At 43.3% G+C, this 20,257-nt stretch overlaps 1 protein-coding gene across 4 annotated transcripts in view; it reads right to left on the bottom strand.

Moving 5' to 3' along the window:
- The window catches only part of UBE2H (ubiquitin conjugating enzyme E2 H), a 55,567-nt gene that overhangs the window by 29,837 nt on the left and 5,473 nt on the right, over positions 1 to 20,257 (bottom strand). Inside the window, exons 1-2 of one of the 4 annotated variants that reach the window (XM_049814394.1) lie at positions 3,921 to 6,106; positions 2,553 to 2,693 (exon numbers count right to left, since the gene is read on the bottom strand). The exons of 2 other annotated variants lie outside the window; for them this stretch is intronic. In XM_049814394.1, coding sequence (XP_049670351.1) covers positions 2,553 to 2,652 — 100 coding nt within the window. In that variant the 5' untranslated portion in view covers positions 2,653 to 2,693; positions 3,921 to 6,106. Of the gene's footprint in view, positions 1 to 2,552; positions 2,694 to 3,920; positions 6,107 to 20,257 lie in introns of those variants that run through there. One more of the 4 variants, XM_049814395.1, reaches the window with a different exon arrangement.

Raw genomic sequence — 20,257 nt, forward strand, 5'->3', positions numbered from 1 at the left:
AATACAGGCTCAACTGACTTTAAGTTCCATTGAAAATGTACACACTCATTTAATGGATAACTATTCCAGGGTCAGAAACGGGCTCTTATACAAACTTGCCGTGTATGATGATGCCCAAGAGTGAAACGTTTAATACTGAAGTATGTTAACACTTACAGCAGCTTCGCGGATCAGGTTAAATACAAATGGTTTTACTTAGGACTAAATCAAGTACCACTTAATAAAAAACAGCTCTCCCAGCCTGATCTTCAGAGTGAGCTCCTGAGCAGCTGCAGCTTATACGCTCTTCTGCTCCACAAGTCAATACTGACCATAAATTAAAGCAGAGCTTTCTGCACTCAGACTCAGCCCTAGCGTTCCCAAATTCAAAACACTATTAGTAAGCAATGCGGTGCCATATTTGATTACTGTTCCTGTTGTGGCAAGGACCTAAAATTCCTACAAAAAAAAACCAGCAAGTGAGTTTGGTTTACAAAAGGGATACATATTGGGATGCAGATGCTAGGTTTGGGAACAACCGCATTGTTTATTAGCATGATAAAAGAGTTTGAGGACAGACTAAAAACAAAGTGAATTTCAGCAATAAAGCCCTTGTATCAACATAGGGGGAATCTCTGGAAATGCATTAGCAGAACTGAGGAAGCTTGGGAAGCCCAGTTTCCTAGACACGAGGTAAATTCCACGTGAGCCCCCACTTTCTAACACAAGTAGGGTGAGTCATCTTCCCCTTCCCCTCTCTACCAAGTCTTCTCTAAAGGTAGAGATGCCCAGGATCAAAATCCCACTGATAAAATGAATAAGAGCATTAACAGGAGAAGTGCATGGAGCAATTACAGAAAGAACATTTACACCCTATGAGTTCTTTCCATCTCCAGCAAGTCTTCAGAAAAGGAAACATTTATTGCACAAGCTGGGACTCCAGGAAGACCGGGAACCTGAGACAGACCTCAAGACTTCTCCATCCCACAAAGCTGTACTAGGGAACCCCCTAACAGCACAAGGAAAAAGCATGGGGGAACAGCAGAAGGGACTTGACACGTTTGGAGGACTATTGGGACCACATTGCCAGACAAAGCTGCACCACAGCTCGTGGTGATGTATCTCAGAGTAAAGAACGCAGGCTCTGACCCAACTATTTTCTCAGCTCGGACAGATTTTTTCCATAAGGCAAAATTCTTATAACCAAATCCCAAATGAATCCCATTCCAAACAGGCCAGCAATTAATCAGCCGTCTCAGATCCAAAAAAAGAGAGTTGCCAAGTTTGTAGACCCACAAGACTTAAGGAACCCAGTTGTGCCTAGGGCACAACAAACCTCCCCTCCTGCATTCAGAGCTAGACAAGGCCTGGTGCCGGATCCTGCAGCAAGCCCAAGTAGCTTCCAGGAAGGAAAAATGCTCCAGGTCTTCAGCAAACTGCGTACAGCTTCAGGAAGCCCCAGGAAAAGAGCATCAAGAATTTGGAGCAAGATTTCCACAATTAAGGTGACCAGACTGTTCACAGCAGCCCCCACACTGTTCTCGCTATGTTTGCATCCAGGATTCCCATCCACCTCTTTCATCGGCTACTGATGTAGATCTGTGCAGAAAGCACTCCTGTGAATGCTCAGGACTTCAAACATGCAATCAGCATTCATGGGGACGACCAAAAACCCCTCACCTTGTTTTATTCTACTCTGTCCAGACAAATTCTTCTATGCCCCCACTCTCTCTCTTGCCGCACTTTTCATTATTCAGATTTACAGTAACAGAACGAGCAGTTAATGGATAGACCTCAATGTTCTCGATTTTAGTGACAATCCAGTGGTTCATCCTGGTACAAGCAGTCTGCCTTCTTTCCACAGCAGGGCACATGGCTACAGCGTTTGTATACTGGGTCAAGATTACAGAGGTACAAAACCAGCCTGTAACACATCACATGCACTAAAATGCTTAACAAAAATACAACCAAACCCCTTTCAAGACTCTCAGCTTGCTCCTACTACTCTAGGTGACTTATGGCCTTGCTGCTTTTATCTCCTTATCATCTCAGTACACTAATTTGACTTTGTGTCAAATATAGCCAGTGAAAAAGTTAAGAAAAGAGCAAAATCTGGATACAAGTCAGGTTTCTAACAGATAAGAAGTTCAAAAGCTTTACCTTAAGACCACAGAAACTAGAAGGGAGTCCTGAGGACCTGAAGATAAATTATCTTAGTCCCAAAACTATTAAGAGAATTTTAATCACAGTAAGTGTTGAAAATATTTAGATGATGATATGGAAAGCAAGATTATTTTCAAATATCAGTTCAGAAGGGGTTGCTAGGAGAGAGACAGAAGGGAATTTTTCTGCAGCTGATTACAGACTCCCTATATAGTGCCTGAAATGTGCCAGAAGCGCAAAGGCCAACCGCACCACCTATTAGCATTACAGTAACATCCACAGCCCCCTATCAAGATCAAGGCTCTATTGTTCAGGGTTGAGCTCATAGGAAATTGTTTCTTGGGTCAGAATGAAAAGTGATTTAAAGCATTTTGCCCATTCCACATTGGGACAAAAAAACCACACAAAACCTTTCAAATCTGGAGAGTGAGAGACTGCCCAACCATCAGTCAGAAATAGACTGGCCACTATGGATTTGCCTGTTCCAGGGTCCAGGTCCCATTCCCTCATCCTTGTGTGGGGCCACCCACCACTGTAGGGCTGGATCTCCCCTGCAGTAATAAATAAAAAAAAAAAAAAAAAAAAAAAAAAAAAAAAAAGTTGTTAGGATTTGACTTCACACCCAGATCTCCCAAAATCCCAGATGAACATCGCGGCCAACAGATGGCTAGTCTGTTTGCAGGATTGAGTGGCTTTTTCCTGGCAAACATTTAGCCTGAAAAAAAAAAAACAACAACCCTTCATGAAGTTTCTTTAAAATTAACATAAGTATAAGCTTGGGCAAATCAGTTTTCCAGCTAAAAATATTTCACTGAAAATATTTTTGCAAGCCTAGCAACACAAATGGCCATGAGCAGCCTGCCCCAAAGAGGCAGACAAAGCAGAAAACTGGAATGCCCCAAGGAAAAATAAACTTGTACATTCATCTATGTGCATCTCAATACAAGGTCGATGGCAGAGATCCTTAGAAGGCAGGGACTTGCTTTCTGGTAATCACCATGTCCTCTCTTACTTACAGAGACCTGTCTACAGCTATCCTTCCAGGTGAAGAACCTCATCAAAAGAAGACATTCTGAATTTGAGGGAAAATCGTAAGACTACACCTATGTATATTTAAAAAAAAAATAAAAATCATCCAGCTCTGCCACCTGAGCTGTTGAGAACTCATCTTTGAAAAAATAACTCACCATATTGTGACAAAGGGTGTTTTAAAAATAAGGTTAATACAGTTGATTTTTTTCCTTCGCAATTAGCTTTGCAGACAGTGAGTGCTGCTATACCACCCATGCGATGGAAATGCAGCCACTTTAGCTGCTTGTGGTACAGAAAGCACCGCTCTGCTTGTTCGAGGCATCAGAGGTGTGAATTCTTCTGAGGTATTTGCAAGCAGAATTTTGCAACGTAAATAGCCTCTAATATTGGGACTGATGGTTATTCATGTTTATTTTCTTACAAAGGTGAACAACTTCCACTCCAACACACTTAGACAACTTACACAACCTGCAGTTATCTCTAAGGAGCCCTATGATTTAGCAGCGTTACCGGTTACGCTGACGCGTGGGCAGCAAAAGGGCAAGTTCAGCTCAGTCGCCTCCCTGCCTCCAAGCCTTCATAGGCTGCCTTGCCTCCTCTGAACTCCCTGCCTTCATCTGATACAAGCTACCCGACGTGCCAGCTGCACACGTGAAACCACAGCCAACACCAGGACTTCTATACTTTAAACATCAGGAATATTTATTCTTATTTTCCCCAAGTAAAAGTCCCTGCCCTTTACTCACATTTAACTTTCTTCACACTCCTCTGTCTATCCCTGGAGCACGCCAGACGAAAGGACGCTTAGTCAGAAGAAAAAAAAAGGTTAAAAAGAAAAACAAGCTCTTGTGATTTCTTCAAGCAGCAACAGGCAGCACTTTTTAGTCAACCTGTTTGCTGCAAAGTTCTTGAGAACTCCAGGCTAAACCCGTTCAGATTATTAAAATCCATTGGCTTCCCCCAAGCTAGTTATTCCCGTTGCCACAGGGCACTGCTCACAGTTTCCAGCTTCAAGCAAAGGGGTTTTCTAGCACCAGAAATAGGTTTGCTATTTGCAAAGAACATTGTGTTGCACAATTTCTGGTGTCGGTATCCACAGCCCCATGGCCTGCAACAGCCCAAAGAATGGAAGACACCACTGGGGCAATCTACAGTTTATCTTCATGTAGCTGGGGCAAATCTCAGTCTTACTTTGATCTGAATTGGGCTTGTCCAGGAATCCCACAGCTTTGAAAGACACAAAACTCACTTAAATCCTACGGTGTAAAGAAGGACAGCAAGCCGCTTGTGGGCAGTTGTGGAAACCTCTAAAGACAACCAGCTCTCCCAGCCCTCCATGCTCCTTACTGCTGCGACAAGTGAACCAGGGACAGCATTACACAGAGGTGGTTTCACTCGTTGTAAGATGACAGCTGGTTATGATTGCAGCTGAAAATGCTCTGGAAGCAAGGGAATAGCAAATGAATAACTGAACAGCAACCTGTGCTTGGTTGCTGGCTTATATTATTGCACACAAGCATTTTCTTGTTAGAAATGCAGCTTTGTTTAAAAAAAACAAAACAAAAAAAAAACCCAAACAACCCTTACTCACCGCTTCTCTACCAGATTTTAACTGAGATGAGAAATCACACAAGAAAGAGTATTCTTAAGTTACTCTGCACACACCCTTCACAATTTCACATCACGAATGGCGAATTTCCCCAAGATAAACACCCTAGTCACCAGCAACCCCATCAAAAAGCACTTGCCATGTGCAGCCACATGTACTGAAAGGTACCTTTGCGAGTGTGATCAGGGGTTTGGGGAGAAGGAACTGCTGCTCCAGCAAGAACTCCAGTCTGGCTTGCTTTCTTTGGAGCTCTTGAGGATTTACGTCTGGCCACTCCCCACTAAACTTAGTGCCAAGAAACTGGAGTAATAAGGAAAAGGTAGAAGAAAAAGCCAGCTTTCCCCAGAAGACACTGCATACAAGTTCCCTGCTATGAACCAATTGGAAATTAAGTCAGTGTTTTTCCTACACTCCAGGCTTCAAACCTGGTCTTTCCTTGTCTTCCCTCACCAGAAGTGAAGGGAACCACCACAAAAAGACAACAAGGTACATCTCATACCATGCTGGATTGAATAATACTGCCCTTTTCCTTCAGAAAACAAATTAATTCACTGCCCTCCCCAACTCTGTGCTGTTCCCTTGAAAAGTTTCAACATGTTTAGAAAAAGAGATAGCAGACAGATACTTTTTTTTTTTTTGCCATAGAGAAAACAAATTGGAATAAACTTGTTTAAAACTGTGTTCTCGAGCTTCCACTGGATGGGTCAACATCTAATTGCAGCAGTGGCACCGAGAGCTCCTTCACAACCAGATTAGACAGGAATACAATCAGTGTCATTTTGACAGTAGGTAATGAGCACTGTAGCCAAGCTCCAGTTTTGTGGTCCTGATTACTGAGCAATTCATTTGCATTTACAGACAAGGAAGAATACAACATGTACGAGCATCAGGCCTTCGTTTTACTAGGTATCGTTAGTCAAACGCAATTCAGAAGGAGAATATGTACGGGGCCAGGGTGACAGCTTCTGATTTGCATTGCAGCGGAGCTTTGCTTGTGAGATGACCATGTTTCGGTGCTACGCATGGCGCTGGTCAGTTCCAGGAGCAGCACATTGCAAGGAAATGGTTTGAAACTACACAAAGGATGCTGATGTGCTGCTTGAGAAAGGCAGGGAGACGCATTAGTCAAGATGAGAAGAAGCTGGCACACAAGATTTTTAAACATGAAAGGAGGGGACTAGACTTGATGAAAGGGAGTGGGAATGAAGTTGTGATCAATACAGCTTAACTGATGTTCCTGTGCATGACCATAATGCAACATAGCATCACCTCTACAAGCGCAAGATTTCTTTGAATCTCAGTAAAAGAGGACACACTAGGATCCAAGAGAATTTAAGTGCAATCAGTCCGTAATTATAAGCAACTGCCAATTAGCAAACTCCTTAAATGGATCCTAGATGGAGATGACTGCACAGTTTGAGGAAGGCATCCTACCAGAAAGGACTAGCAAGGAAGACAACGTGCAGAGCCATGATGCAGGAATGTAAGGCCCTGGGTTTCCCTGGGATAACTGGAGAGGTCAAAATGTCCCCAAGATACCATTGCACTGGTCTCCTCTGACCAGATGCTCGAGCCTCCCAGAAGAGTTCAATACAAGCTGCTCACCTGGCATGAACAAGGCGGAAATAATTGGGAACCTTGCGCTCTCAGCCAGCCACCAAGCCAGACGCCACAGAATTCACTACGCTGACATTTAAAGTCAGTCACGGGGAAAACCGGAATCAGATCCAGAAGCATTGAAGACAACAGCAGTAGTAGTTTACATGGCCATACATCTGTCTCTAAGCTAAACCACTAGATATGTTTGCATTGCTAAAGCTTCCATCAAGAGAAGTTTGTTACCATAGTGATTGTACATACTGGTAGGAATGGAGTATTTAATGCACAAATAACAAACTTCTCAAGCAAAAAATTTCAAGTGCATTTTAAGTGAAATATCAGAAGGAGAAAATGCAATCATTTCTTTTTCCAGTTGTGTTGGGTACAGTCGATTTCCTCTTTGTGAGGATTCAACAAGTGCCAAAATGCTTCTGAAAGAGAAACTGTGGTTGTAAAACCACAGAATTGAGAGTGTGACCCCAAATGTGTGCTAGACCTGGCACCAAGCTTAAGATTTAACTGCATTTGGGGGGCTGTGGCCCATCACATGTTTTACAGGAACGTACCAGGTCTGTTAAAAGCAAAATTCATGCAGTTGGAATACTTCATTAATTCAGACTTCCCAAAGACATGTATTATTTTAAGATGTGGCCTCTTCCCTCAAGTGAAGTTTGTTTTAGGTTTCTGTAGACTTTACTGAAATGCTTTTTTACTCCAAGAAACCTGCACAGTCATTTAGAAACTGCAAGCACGTCAAGCCACCTCTGCCACAGCAACATAAAACCCCAAATGTACAACCAACCATCTCCTCAGGCTGTAAAGCCCTTGGGACGTGACATGTTTGTAGTCAAAGCAGGCAGATGCAGAGGAGGTCAGCAGCTGAGCTTTGGCAAGAGTTTTTATTTAGGAAAAAAAATAATCTAGAAGTATCTCAAGTTCTTGATTTTAAACAAGATAAAGAGTTTAATGGGGAGAAGGACAAAGTGTCAAAGCAAATATTTTCATCCTGGTAAATTCAGAGTTATATATTCTGTTGAACATAAGCTTAATTTTAAGATGCTTTGGCACAGAGCAGTTACCGGTTCTGGAACCAGAGTCCCCATCCTTTTTGCTCTCCTTTACCAGGATCTTTTCTGGACTGCAAGAGATGCTGAACTGGGCCACAGAGACTCACCAAGAGGATGCTGATATGCTGCATCAGCCTGAGCTACATCAATAACACTGAATTGAGAAAGCGTTAAATATGGGAATCCTGAGAATTGCTTTAATAAACACTTCACACCAGGATGTCTCTTCAACAAAAATCCTGAAGTCCTTTCTGAAAGAGGCTTCACACAAACAAACTCAAGCTTGAACTGTTAAAACATCAGGGTGGGGGAGGAAACACGTTTAAAGCCCTGTCAAGGATCCCACTCCCTTGGAATCAGGATAACATATCATGACAGTTCTCCATGACCTGCCAGGAACATAACTCAGTGGGATTTTTCCCTTTTTTTTTTTTTTTTTTTTTTTGTTTACAGGCACAACAGAGGTGAGACTCACCAGGAAGTGCTGGTTTAGCACAAAAACCCTGGCAACACACCAAGAACTGGTCCATGTGATAAGCATATGCGATGAGAGCAAGACGGTTAGTTGCTCGGGCTGCCTTTCTAACAAGTACAAAAGGGTTTGGCAACGTGACTGGAAAGATAGCTGTGGGGCACCTACTTAGATGAACTGCCTCCACGTGCTTTAAAACCAGATCTATGGAAAAGGTTTGCTTTGCTGACCTTTGCTATAAACCTAATGGAGCCAACAGCTGGAGCAGAGTATCTGAAACACTGGAGCAGGAACAAAAGACAGAGCTGCTCCATAAGCATCTCTTACATCAAGGGTACTAAACTATCTACAGCATAGTGTTGTTTTGCAGAGTTCCTTCCAACCCCACATCAGCAGATGCGAGAGTACATGGAAATACTTGATTTATTTCTTGCTCACTGAGGTCACACCTGCACTGGGTTTTTTTTAGAGGATTTTGTAAACTATAGTTTTCAGAATTGAGACAGCAACAACCATGTGAAATGCCAGCTAGAGCAAACTGTGCTCAAACTGTAAATAAGACTCAGAGCCCAAACCAAGCATTGAAGTGGACAGTGCCAGTGAAAATTAAGCAGCACTGGTCCTCACAAAGCTTCTTCAACTTTAAGCATTCAACAACAATTAGCATCCTGAGCTAATATGCTTAATATCAAAAATCCTAGTAGCGAACTGCCACCCATCTGGGTGTTTTCTGTACCAACCAGTTTGGCAATAAAGTCTCTCAAAGACATTTTGGAAATGATTTCTCCCTCTAAAGCATAGAGCACAACTGACATTTCTTTGTTACAGAATACTTTGCTACTTGAAGCTCAAGCATTTCTGAGACTTCCTGGAGGAGGGTTGTTATCTGCTAGTCCTCAAAGAAACAAGTTTTAAAACAAATCTCAGAAAACACTTGTCTTTCTATAGCATGAGTGTAGGAAATAAAAGCAAACTGAATTTGGAAATTAAGCTAGAGATTAGCACAATTCCCTCGACCTCAAGTAACACAGGGGAAAAGTAATTGTGTGGCTTCAATCCAGACTTCCCACCATCTGTAACAGCGCAATTTGAAGTAACACACAATGCTCTATCAGATACAGGTGTTTGTTTCAGGGTGGATCATACCCCGAGGCACCTGTGGATTTCTGTTCCTTCCAAACCACTTCATTAGAAATACGCTTTTTCAAGAACAAGTTAAATTCTGCTCTTCTGCTGATTCTTGGGTTCAGCAGACAATGCACAGACTGGCTCACTAGCAGGTGGAAAATCATCAGGATGAACATCACCCTTGGGACTGTCTACCTCTTGCCTATGCAAAGGGGCGTACACCGATATGACCATTAACAAAATGCTGTCATTTACAAGTCTGTTGATACAGCACTCACACTTGTAAGGGCATCTGAAAACAGTGATGGGGAAGCTAAGGGCAGTATGCCTTTTATAGACTGCTTGCAAAACCATGAGGATCAGGTTTGTCCTCTTCTCTGCGCTACAGCAAGGAGTCCTGCCAGAGCCTGCCAGAACATCTGAAGGGATCGGATTTGCTTCTCTCCTCCTTGGTTTTGTTAAAAGGCATCTTAGGAACAATGTTTTAAAGGAACAGCTCAGACAGGATTTTACACACAATGTTGTTGGGGTTTTTTTATCCCAAACAAATGACCTGAAGGACAGAGTAAGAGAGATGACTTTACTCCATATCTGAATCACAGAACCGGTGAAGTTATGACAACCACAACTGCCGTTTCCAACACAGACCGTACACTGTTTTCTGCGAGACCAACGCAGGAAAAAACCCCATGATTTAGGAACAAGCACCTTTCAGACCTTGGTTACAGCAGCTGAAAATTATAGACACTGTTTTCTTTCTTTCTAGGTCACCTGCAATATAAAGAGAAAACACCAAACAGTCCCACATACCACGAAACTGCAGTTCAGTTTTGCTAAAAGAAAAGGTGTAGGAGCTTCCTGCATGCCACAGTTTTGTACACAAATGCCTACAACAATCCAATATGCCATTGTCATCATTGTTAAATCAATCATCCCCTTTATTCTTAGTAAGTAATGAGAGCAATGGGGCACTGTAGCCTAATCAGTTCTTTCTCAATAGACCCCATAAACAGATCCAACGTCCCAGTGCTGGCTGTAAACAGACAAGATGCACAAGGCAAGTGGTTTTGCCCCAGCTCTATTTTGTTCAGTCCATTTGGCCATCTGTATTTGAAGTTTTAGTTTATAAAGATGGGTCTATCACTCAGCTTTCTACCTACTCCAAGTCAGGTCAGCTTACACCGTTCGTATCAGTCTTGAGAACATACCGATAGACGCACATTTCCAAGGTTAGGCAGGGGGTCATGCTGTTTCCCATCCACCAAGCCACTAACTCTTAATTGCAAACATGGCACAGCGTTGTTGGTTAATCACCAAACCACCTGTAAAACGTTCACTTATCAGCCTTGGAAATTTAAATCAGGCTGGTGCTTCCATTAGTCTCAGCAATTCCTCTTGCATCCAGCTCCCTATCATTGGCTTTTGCACCAACAAGTTAAATACTCGCCTGTGAACAAGTATTCTTAGAAGTCTCAAGCGCTTCCGAGGGGTTTTTGGCCTTTCCCAAAGGATTAACTGCACAAGATTTTCCTTAAGTTTAAGGTATAAAGATACATTGTGTTTGAGAGGAAGACATGAAAGAGCCATACTTGGAGACTAACAATGATCCCCACATGAGCTTCCTTGTGCAACGGAAAGGCAAGCTTTAGGGACGCTGCAGAAAGGTTGCCAAGGAAGGAGCCTAACAAAGCATTTGGGGCTTTGTTTGTAGATGTGAATGCACCAGCAGGCCTGAGCTCGCCAGCCATCAACAAAACCGCGGCGAGGCAGAGCCGGGGTGGCACTGGTGCCCAGAATGGAGGGTGCCCTCCCTCACCCTGGGACACCCGCCACACTGCATTCAGTCATGTCAAATACCTTTTTCTTCCTTTTTTTTTTTTTTTCCTAACAGTTTCCAGGCTTTGAAGACCAGGCCTTCGCTCAGCAGCTGCACCAGAACCAAAGCAAGTCGTCCAGGCTATTTCTCAAGTGCCATGGCTTTCTCTAGCTATGCAAAGCCTCCAATCTTAGCATCTCACAGGAAGGCAGGGGTTTATTAAAGCTGCTCCAGCACAAGCAGCACCACCACAATCAGAGGAAGGGAAAAAAAGGTAGTTTTTTTTTAAAACATGACCAGCAGAACAGCAGAGGGTGTTGCTAAAACACAGGAACACATAGTCCTCGTTGCTGTGGCCCAGCAGTTTCCTCTGAAACAACCTCTGAGCTGTACGGATGGAAGGGCTGGAGAGAGACTGGGAAGTTTCCCTGGAAGGATTTGGAAGGTGCTCTCAGAGCTGGCCATTTTAAAGCTCTTCATAGCAAAGCTTCCTACCAAGAAGCAGCACCAAATCCACTTGGAGAGGGGGACCAGGACAGGAGTTTCCATCTGCTAAAGCCAGGACCTCCTGATCACCCAGCCCTTTTGCTTCTGATCCAAGAGCTTGTTCTAGCACACCTGCTCATGCTTAATTATCCCCCTTCCCTCTCAACTCCCTAAAGAGAAGCACATCAGTTATCTGAAGACAGAGCCCAGGGGAGTTTTACAAATTAGCCATCCCACTTTATGTCCACATTTTTCTGGTAGCTGCAGGAAGAACACTTGCTTCAAGGTTTCCTGCAGGAATAACAATACGTGAAGTTTGTTACATGGATCAAAAAAACAAGCAGTCAATTTGAAACTGAGCTTTGTAATCGAGTTTTGCATACATCACTGTAATACAAGCCACACTATCAATATAAATGCTATTGTTAGACCACTGCTATTCCCAGCTTTTAGACTGTGTTACTGAGCTTTGGAGAGTGAAGGCAGTGCTTTCTTAGAATTAGTTAAATTCAGCTGAAACAGAAGATTCCTTGACATCATCTGTTTCGGTCACCATTATAGAAGGGACAAAGGAACACTACTGCAACTGCACTAAAAATTAATTAACATGGTTTAGTCGTTAGTGGGTGCAGCTGCCTGAAAAGTGGGATTTTGTCACTGAGTTTGAAGTATCTCCTCCTTCAGAGATGAGCTGAAAAAAAAAAACACCCAAAGCTTACACCACTACAGAACAAAAAGCCTGGCGCTGACCTCCGCCAGATGCTCTGAATTACAGGTGACCTCTGGCAGACCCAGCAAGAGTTTCAAAGACACACTTTTATCACAGCCTTCTTTAATAAATCAGACCCGACACACTTTAAGCCATTTTTGATGACAATATTAGTAATCCACAGAAAACCCCCAATTAACCAGTGTGCTACTGCAAATAAACAGAATCCCAAAACCACCAAGGAAGTTAAAGGACAGCTTGGAACTGCAGAACCAGCACATTGTTCCCAGCAGCCTTGAAATTTTCCCTTGTACTGTCAGAATGACTTATTTCCCCCCGCCCTTACTCATCTCTGCCATCTTGAGAATTTTAACAAGATGCGGGGCTCAAAAGAAAGGAGGTGGGAATACTCCCTACTTGAAATGTATTTTAAGTTTAATGAGAAAAGCACTTCCCCCTTCACTCTGAGCACAAGTTGTTCCTACCCCCCAAACCTGCGCTGATCTCCAGCAGCAATCTGAGTTCTGCAGTCCACAACTTTGGGGCTACAGCCAACGGACACAGGGACAACCAAAAACTGGACAGGCTTCTCCTCTTGGCCACTGGGAGCCACTGTCAATCCTAGATGGGACTCAAGCCCATCATCCACGAGGTGAGAAGCTCCACATCCTACTACTAGTTCAGCAAACTGCCTGTGCTCTTCCCTGCAAGTCCGTCTGCTCTTCATATGGTGTTACTCAGGAACTTTGCAAACAAACCTCAGTGATGTCCCTGCTCTGTGTGATTAAAAAGAAAAAGCAGACAGAAATTTCACCTCTCATCTTCAGCGGATGTATGACCGGTTGTAGGGCACGGCCCATGCAGACAGCCCAGAAATAGGGACCAGGCAGGAGGCTGGATACAAAGCCTCACACTTCTGGCTCATATGCTAAATTTAGTCCAGTCTGGTAATGACCTAAAAACAGTTGATGTGGGTTTCTGTGACGCATGTGGCAGCCTGGTCAGCTTCATTCAGCTCCTAAGAGAAGAACGTGCACGCTGCAAAGTCCTGATGGTATTTGGGTGACTTCAGGAGAACCAAATGGTGAAAAGTAGTTATCAATTCACACCTATATACAACAGCTTTGAGCCAAGAGTTTTCAGCTTTTGATCCATCCTCTATCTTGCAAGAATTAGGGGAATATTCTCCCCCGGGTGTTTTACATGCTCTTGACCACAATTTTTGTGTATTAAGGAAAACTAGCAAGAGAAAACTAACATCAGTGACAAGGCACACTTATCTGCAGAAGCACATAACCTGCCAGCTCAGGACCCTCTTTCCCTGAAGGGGCTTTTCTGCTGTTTGAAGCACCTTGTAAAGGAGAGTAAAAGCCTTCAACATCGTAGCACCATACACATGAGTGTGCAGCCTTTCCCTGGGAGCTCAGCAACAGATCTCCAGCTATCTGAAATAAAACAAAACCTACAGAGGATTATGAAGTTCACCTATCTTAAGACTTTCTTCTTGTGCCGTCCAAATCTGCAGAAAACTGGGAAGAGTTGCACACAGAGTATCCTGAAGTGTCCTAATTACACTGAACTTCAGGTAGCAGCAAAGAAACCTGTGACTTAGGAAGCCACTGAAAGGCACAGAGGACAATTTAAGGACTCAATTGCTACTAGCTGCACGTATTCTGAGACTCTTTAAAAAACCCCACCCAAACCACTCTAATGCAACTCCTGACCCTGAAGGATCCCGTTGCACCCCAGCCACACCGAGCAGGAAGCCCTTGCAAACAGATAAATTGAAGTCCAAAAAAACCCTCAACAAAACCAAAACTACATCATAAGCAATATTCATCAGCAGATGACTAAAACTTTTGGCTCTAACAAGACAAAGACACTGGTTCAGACTCAAACTAGCCAGTTATAATATAAGCTCTTCTCATACACAATCCCCACTTGCACAACCAACTTCAGAGAAAAACTAACAGAGCAAAACAGTTTGTAAGGCCCCAAAGCCACGTGTACAATATTGAGAAGAGGCACCAGCAGCACCTGCGCTTTCTTGAGGCACCTTTGCATGACAGCCTCACATAGCCTTCACTAGGATCCCCACGCAGACAATAACCCCACAGAACACATTTCTTGCTATGACTAAAGAGGCTTAACAGGCAAATCATCTTTGCTTAACCTTGAATCTTTTTCCAATGCATCATGCTGAAGTGACAAAAGATTTTTTTTCTTTTTCCAGAGAACTGACATTTAAAAAGCTACAGCAGGTCAGTGTAAGGACAAATTTTCAGCAAGTAGAAGTCCCTGTAAAGGTGAGGCAAGGGACCACAGCTGAAGATCTGCACAAATCAACATGTGGCTGCAGGAACCCATGTAAAGCAGCTCAGGAAGAGGAGCTCCCACGTTGGCATTTGATCGCTCCGAATCTGAACACAAGAATCTAATCCTCTAGCTTCAACATACACCGAGAATCAAACACACCCCTCTCCTAAACAATCTATACTCTAAATCTGTAAAATTGAGTTCAGCAACAGAGGATGGGCAGGTGGTTTAATTGTGCAGTGGTCAATAAGCTTTGCAGGACTGAACATCAAGTTCATGTCAGTGGGTCAGCAAATTTTCTTATTTCTTTCAGAGCATATGCACATTTGTGGCATGCTTTTAAAAGCAAAATAGTGCCTTCTCATGGATGCAAGGGCTGAACATTCTGAGTACATTATTGCTAATCATTTCAATTTTACAATATTTTTTGTTTCATTTGGCAAGATGAAAGTCTCAATACCATAGTGGGGAAATTCAAGCAGTGACCAATACCTAAAATAGGGTTCGCAGTTTAAATAATTTGCTGAAGCCACGGGGGTATATTTCTTCAATCTTGCACTTAACCACAACTAGTGTTTTGAGATCCCCCCGCCCCAGCCACTAATGCTGTGGCTCTTCTCCACGTGTAAAATGCACTGCTTTTGCCTTCTGCAAAGTTATCAGAGCATGGCTATTTACCGGCGAAATCTCCTCCTTCTTGATCCAAACAAGGCAAGTATTTAAACTTACCTTTTCATGGCAACCTTCTGGTCACACTGCCAACATCAAACAAAAGAAAACATGGCAGAAACCATGAAGTAATAATAATTAAAAAAAAGGATTATGACTAACTTATGACTTTCTCAGCAGTTGCAGCACACCAGAATCTGTTTAAATCCACAACCTTGGAGCTTTACACAAAACACAGGAGTTCATTATGGTGTCCACAGATTTTTAAAAAGCGTGAAGCAGCACTAGCTGTAAGCTCACTTGGAGGGTGCAGTCGTTCCTATCAGCCACAAGAAGGGTGAGTTAACACCTCCTCGCATACCTTCCCTTTCAAGGAACGCAGACTCCAGTAGTGAGTTACAAGGATCTGATTTCTGACATCTCAACTTTTCAACTGAGTGTAGTCCCCCCTCAGTCTCTCAAAGCCACATTCTTCTCTTAGGATCTAAGCTTACCCCAATAACCATGCACAGATTCCTCCCCTAGGCCAGGAGTATTAAGTTACTTATGATGCCAGGCCTGTTCAACAAAACACCGATCATTTAGCTTCCTTATTTTCACTGCTTCCCTCATTTCACAACTGACACAGTGGCAGGTTGAAAGCCTTAAAAGAAAAAAAGAAAAGAAAAAAAGTAGGAGGTGCCTTCAGTAGCACCAAGGAGTAAGTCAGTGTAACCATGCTGAGTCACATTGCAGTTAGATTTGACATTTCCAGGATAAGTGCTTCACTCCTAGAAGGGTTGTTTATTTCAGCTTTGTTTACTTTACAATCCTGTCATACAAATTAGAGGATTACAAAGCAAGGCCATCACCAAAACTTTTGCAGAAATCAGTCCACGAACACGTCGCTCTTGTCCAAGCGAACTGCAACTGCCGCTGCCGAGCATGAAGTAGATGCCTTCAAGAAGTATCACAACACTCCGCTATGGAGGACTGCTCCCAAGTACCATCAACACGGACACATCTCTCATGCAGAACATGAGCTCAGCATGAAAGCAGCCCAGTTATTGTGAGGTTTAAAACTTGCCTTGCTGCTACATGAAACCAGCACCCTGCGCACATTCATATTCAGCTGTGCTGGCTTTGAAGATTTGAGGGGGAAGGTCAGTGAGTTTGAATTAATGGTATTAGACGGAAGAAAAACATAACCGGTTTCATTTGCCTTCAGCAGAAAGGAGAGTGTAACAGAGCATGAGCTTCCACTGATGAAGAAGCTTTCATGGAATGTATCATCAGGGAGAAAACTCTCCCCACCCTTAAAAAGAAAAGAAAGAAAGAAAAGGAAGGAAAAAAAAGAAAAACAAAACAAAACTTTCCCCAAACAAAACAGCTTGGAAACAGCCAGGACACAAAGGCAAGTTTTGGACTTCATCTATCACCGCTCCATGCCATGTTCTGTTCCTCCAGGTTTCAAAAGCACCAGGTTCCTCTCAGTGCAGATCTCCCGAGAGTGATACTGTGTTTTATAAAGCCAACAGCCACCCTCCCCAAATGCATTTAAAAGCCAAGCCTGGTTCTTTGCAAAATAAAAAAAGATCTAGCTTCAAACTATTCACACTTGACTGAGCGAGACTTAAAGGAGCAGCTTCATTTGCCCCTAAAACCAAGATGAGTCTTAACTCCTCAACCATGTCCACACTGGTGATCAAATAGCTTTGCAGCACAGTTTTAAAATACCATTTCGATCTAGAAACACCTTTAAGAGTAAAGTGATTTTCAACCTCTGGTCAGACCTCAGCAAACCACCTGGGTTTACGTTCTCATCCAGCTTTTCTGCTGCAAAAGAACGGGTGTCTTCACGGGACATTCGCCCCTGCCCCGATGTATCGCTTCGCAGCTCCAGAGCACACCTGGTCCTGCCACTGTCAAGACAAAATAAAGCAACAGAGCCCACCAAGAAATGCCAAAGTGCTTAAGTTAATTTATCAATCTTTTCAACTCTGCATCTATTAATCCACCACTCTGGAGGATAATTAGGGACATGCAGGCCCGCTTTAGTACCACACACTGATTTTTACCTTTTTCAGGAGGTATGCTTGACACCTGGATAAGTACCTGATCCTATCCTAAACTTGTTTGGTTTTAGTCTCAATCTCACACTTTATGGCCCACCAGAGCATCTCTCTCCAGTGCAAACATGCTCAAGCTTACCTTTCAATGTCATACCTTGCTCAGGGGCCAGGAGCAGGCAGACTGGACACTATTCATCCTCTCTCAATACCATTCATTCATTATGCATACCACTACTTCATCCCCTCTTGTTCACCTCCGTTCAAATATAGTCTGTCCCAATACAGTCATTATAAAAGGTCCACAGACGACTGACTAGAAACAATCAGCTGTTACACGGACAGTAACCAGGCAGTTGGGAAGGCAGCAATGATTTGCACATCTATAATTTACATGCTAAGTCCCCCACCACCGCTCTCGCAGGAGAGAGCGCTCAAGGCCAGGTGAAAAGCCCACTGGAATTTGGAAATAATGCAAAATTTATCTAACAATCAGCTGCCAGCTTTTAACCTCAACCTTTCACAGGGGATGACAAATGCCTCCAGGGTTAAGCTCCCCTAAAGGGCAGCAACTGTCATAAATGCAGACTTTTCCTAACAACAACATTAACACAAATTTAAAACATTCATTTTTAAGGGAGTATTCACAAAAAAAGAATTTAAGCCAGCTACAGCCAGATAGTGCAAAACATTTCAGAATAATCCACCCAGACACTCTGTTTGTACAATCTCAAAGAAAATATTTTATGCTTCTTTCTTCTAGCATTTAGTCCAAGGAAAGCAGCACCAGTAAAATGCAGTCATTTCTGGAAAGCAGCATTTGACCCTCTGAAAATGACTGAAAATGGCTATCCCTTCCTCACAATGAGTCACAAATATCTGGAAGTCTACACCACCTCCTGCACTTTCCTGTATGTGGATCATGCAGAATATACAGGCATGCTCTGTAATTCGCAGTTCAAAAGGTATTAGTGTTGACAGACCACCACCACCTCAGTTTAAAAATGATACACACAGATCCAGCCCTCTACCTGATTTGAAACACCTAAATGCCAAGAAAATGGACTGTGAGTGATTCGGCTTCTCTTGCAAGGCTGAATCAATTTGCTCCAGGGAATAAGTCAAGTGATTTAAGACTAGGGGACAGCTCTTAGAGGCTGCAATGGTAACAAAAAAAATAATTAAAAAAAATAAAAAAAAAATAGTATCTTAGTCCTGAATCCAGTACCAGCCCCAGTTTGCTGAGAATCATTAATGGCTACACAAGCCCAAGAGGCAGCGAAATCACCTTTTTCCAAGAGACTAAATCCACCCTCAATCTCAGACAGATCATTATCAGAGAGTCTGAGGAACTGGAAGAAGATGGAGACTGAAGATGAGGAGATAGCATTTAGAGGTGAGTGGTCACAAGGCTGAAGGGACTGAGCAGGGACAGGAGAGGAAAGAGCTTGGTGAAGACTAAGCAGAGATTGCCTTAGTCATGAGTAAGTGCTTGTACTTCTCTGCAACAGCTGACCAGTATTCAGTGTGTATCAGCATCAAGGGACAAACAATTCTGAACATCCCAAGAAGGTGGGAAAAAGGAATAAAAAAATTAGTACGGAGAAAAAAAAAAGTGAAAACCACATAGTTCTGCCAGCAATAAAATTAACTCAGACCATTTCCCTGGGAGGTGGCAGAAGATCCATCACATGGGGCATTTTCTAATGGTGAGGGCCGTTTGTCCGCAAGCTCCCTGCTAGAATCGACAGGCACCGGCACACAGGCTGCATGACCTAGTAGAAACTAGAGATGGCAAGGTCGTATGATTCTTCAGTCACGCGAGCTCTATTTTGGTGAAGAAAAACAAAGAGCAACGCTCTATGTTCATTATTCCAGAAATACATGGACAAAATCCACAGGGAAATGGAGGGAAGCTGAATGCACACAATAAGACACACAATGAAACGCTGAACTCCTATATGCACACCCACATATATAATTCACATTCAATATTAAAAAAAATGTTATTCAGCAATCTCTCATCTTTGCTGCCAGAATAATGTCCAGAACTGCAGGAGAGCAAAGCAGAAAATTCAGACACCTCTCCCTCAGCATCACATCACCTCTAATTTAAGCAGACAGTAAAACGGATAGCTATTTGGCTAGGAACCCACTCCATACGGGAGCCTGTCGCTTTAACTGCGGGCACTTTCCTGCCTTAACAAGAACCTGTTATGTGTTTATCCTAGTTATGACTACAATTAAATCACAGTTTAAGAAGGGCACCAAGTACCAACAGGTGCTGACAACATTAAGTTATACTGCAACCAGCAATTGCTCTAAGCTGGGGTGGTTTCAGATGCACCCTTCCCAACAGCTGAACTCCTGCTGCTTTACCCTGCTTGAAGAAAAAAAATGTAAGAAAACAATCGAGGAGAAAAAGTCTATACGGACTCTCAATTTAAGCACTCCTTTGTTTTTGCTTGCAACAGGATACAGGACAGGGAAGGCCAGAAGGGTCCAAGACCGGGACCCTGTCCAAGAAGTGAAAGCCTGTGCAGCGAGCTGTCCCTTTGGGAGGAGGGCAGGATTGCCAACCACCACCTCTGCCCTCAGGCAGCCCCCCTTGTCCTCAGGCATCACACCTTGCTGCCAGCATTCGCACGGAGGCAGCAAACCTGGAACCTCCAAGGAGTGAGCTGCCACCACCTTCATCCCAGAGCGATCCAGCGGCGAGATGCGAGCTCTGCGCGTGCCCAACCCTCCGAAGGAGACACTCTGCACCTGCAGGATTTACTCCCTCGGCTTCCAGATTAACAGTCTGCTCAACCTGCTCCAGGTGCAACAGGTAGGCACAAGGTAAGACAGCAATTAAGCATGTATTTGAAGGAGCAATTAATTAATGTTATTCTAAAAGCAAAATAAGAAAACACTCTGAAAGAGCACACCTCTGCTTTCCATGAGCTCAAGAGAGGAAGGCAGCAGCACAACACAGGTCAGCTCCTCCTGCTTGCCACTCGGGTATCAACAAAGCAAGCATCCAGCAACCTCAAGGCTTTGCTTACAAGCTTTTCATAAGATTGATTTTTATGTTTTTTAAAAAAAGAACATTATTTTAATGCCAATGCACAGCGATAACGCAAGGACAAAACACAAGCTGTACTTACATGAAGATTAAATGT

Source organism: Accipiter gentilis, chromosome 11, assembly GCF_929443795.1.
Source record: "Accipiter gentilis chromosome 11, bAccGen1.1, whole genome shotgun sequence".
Classification (NCBI taxonomy): domain Eukaryota; kingdom Metazoa; phylum Chordata; class Aves; order Accipitriformes; family Accipitridae; genus Astur; species Astur gentilis.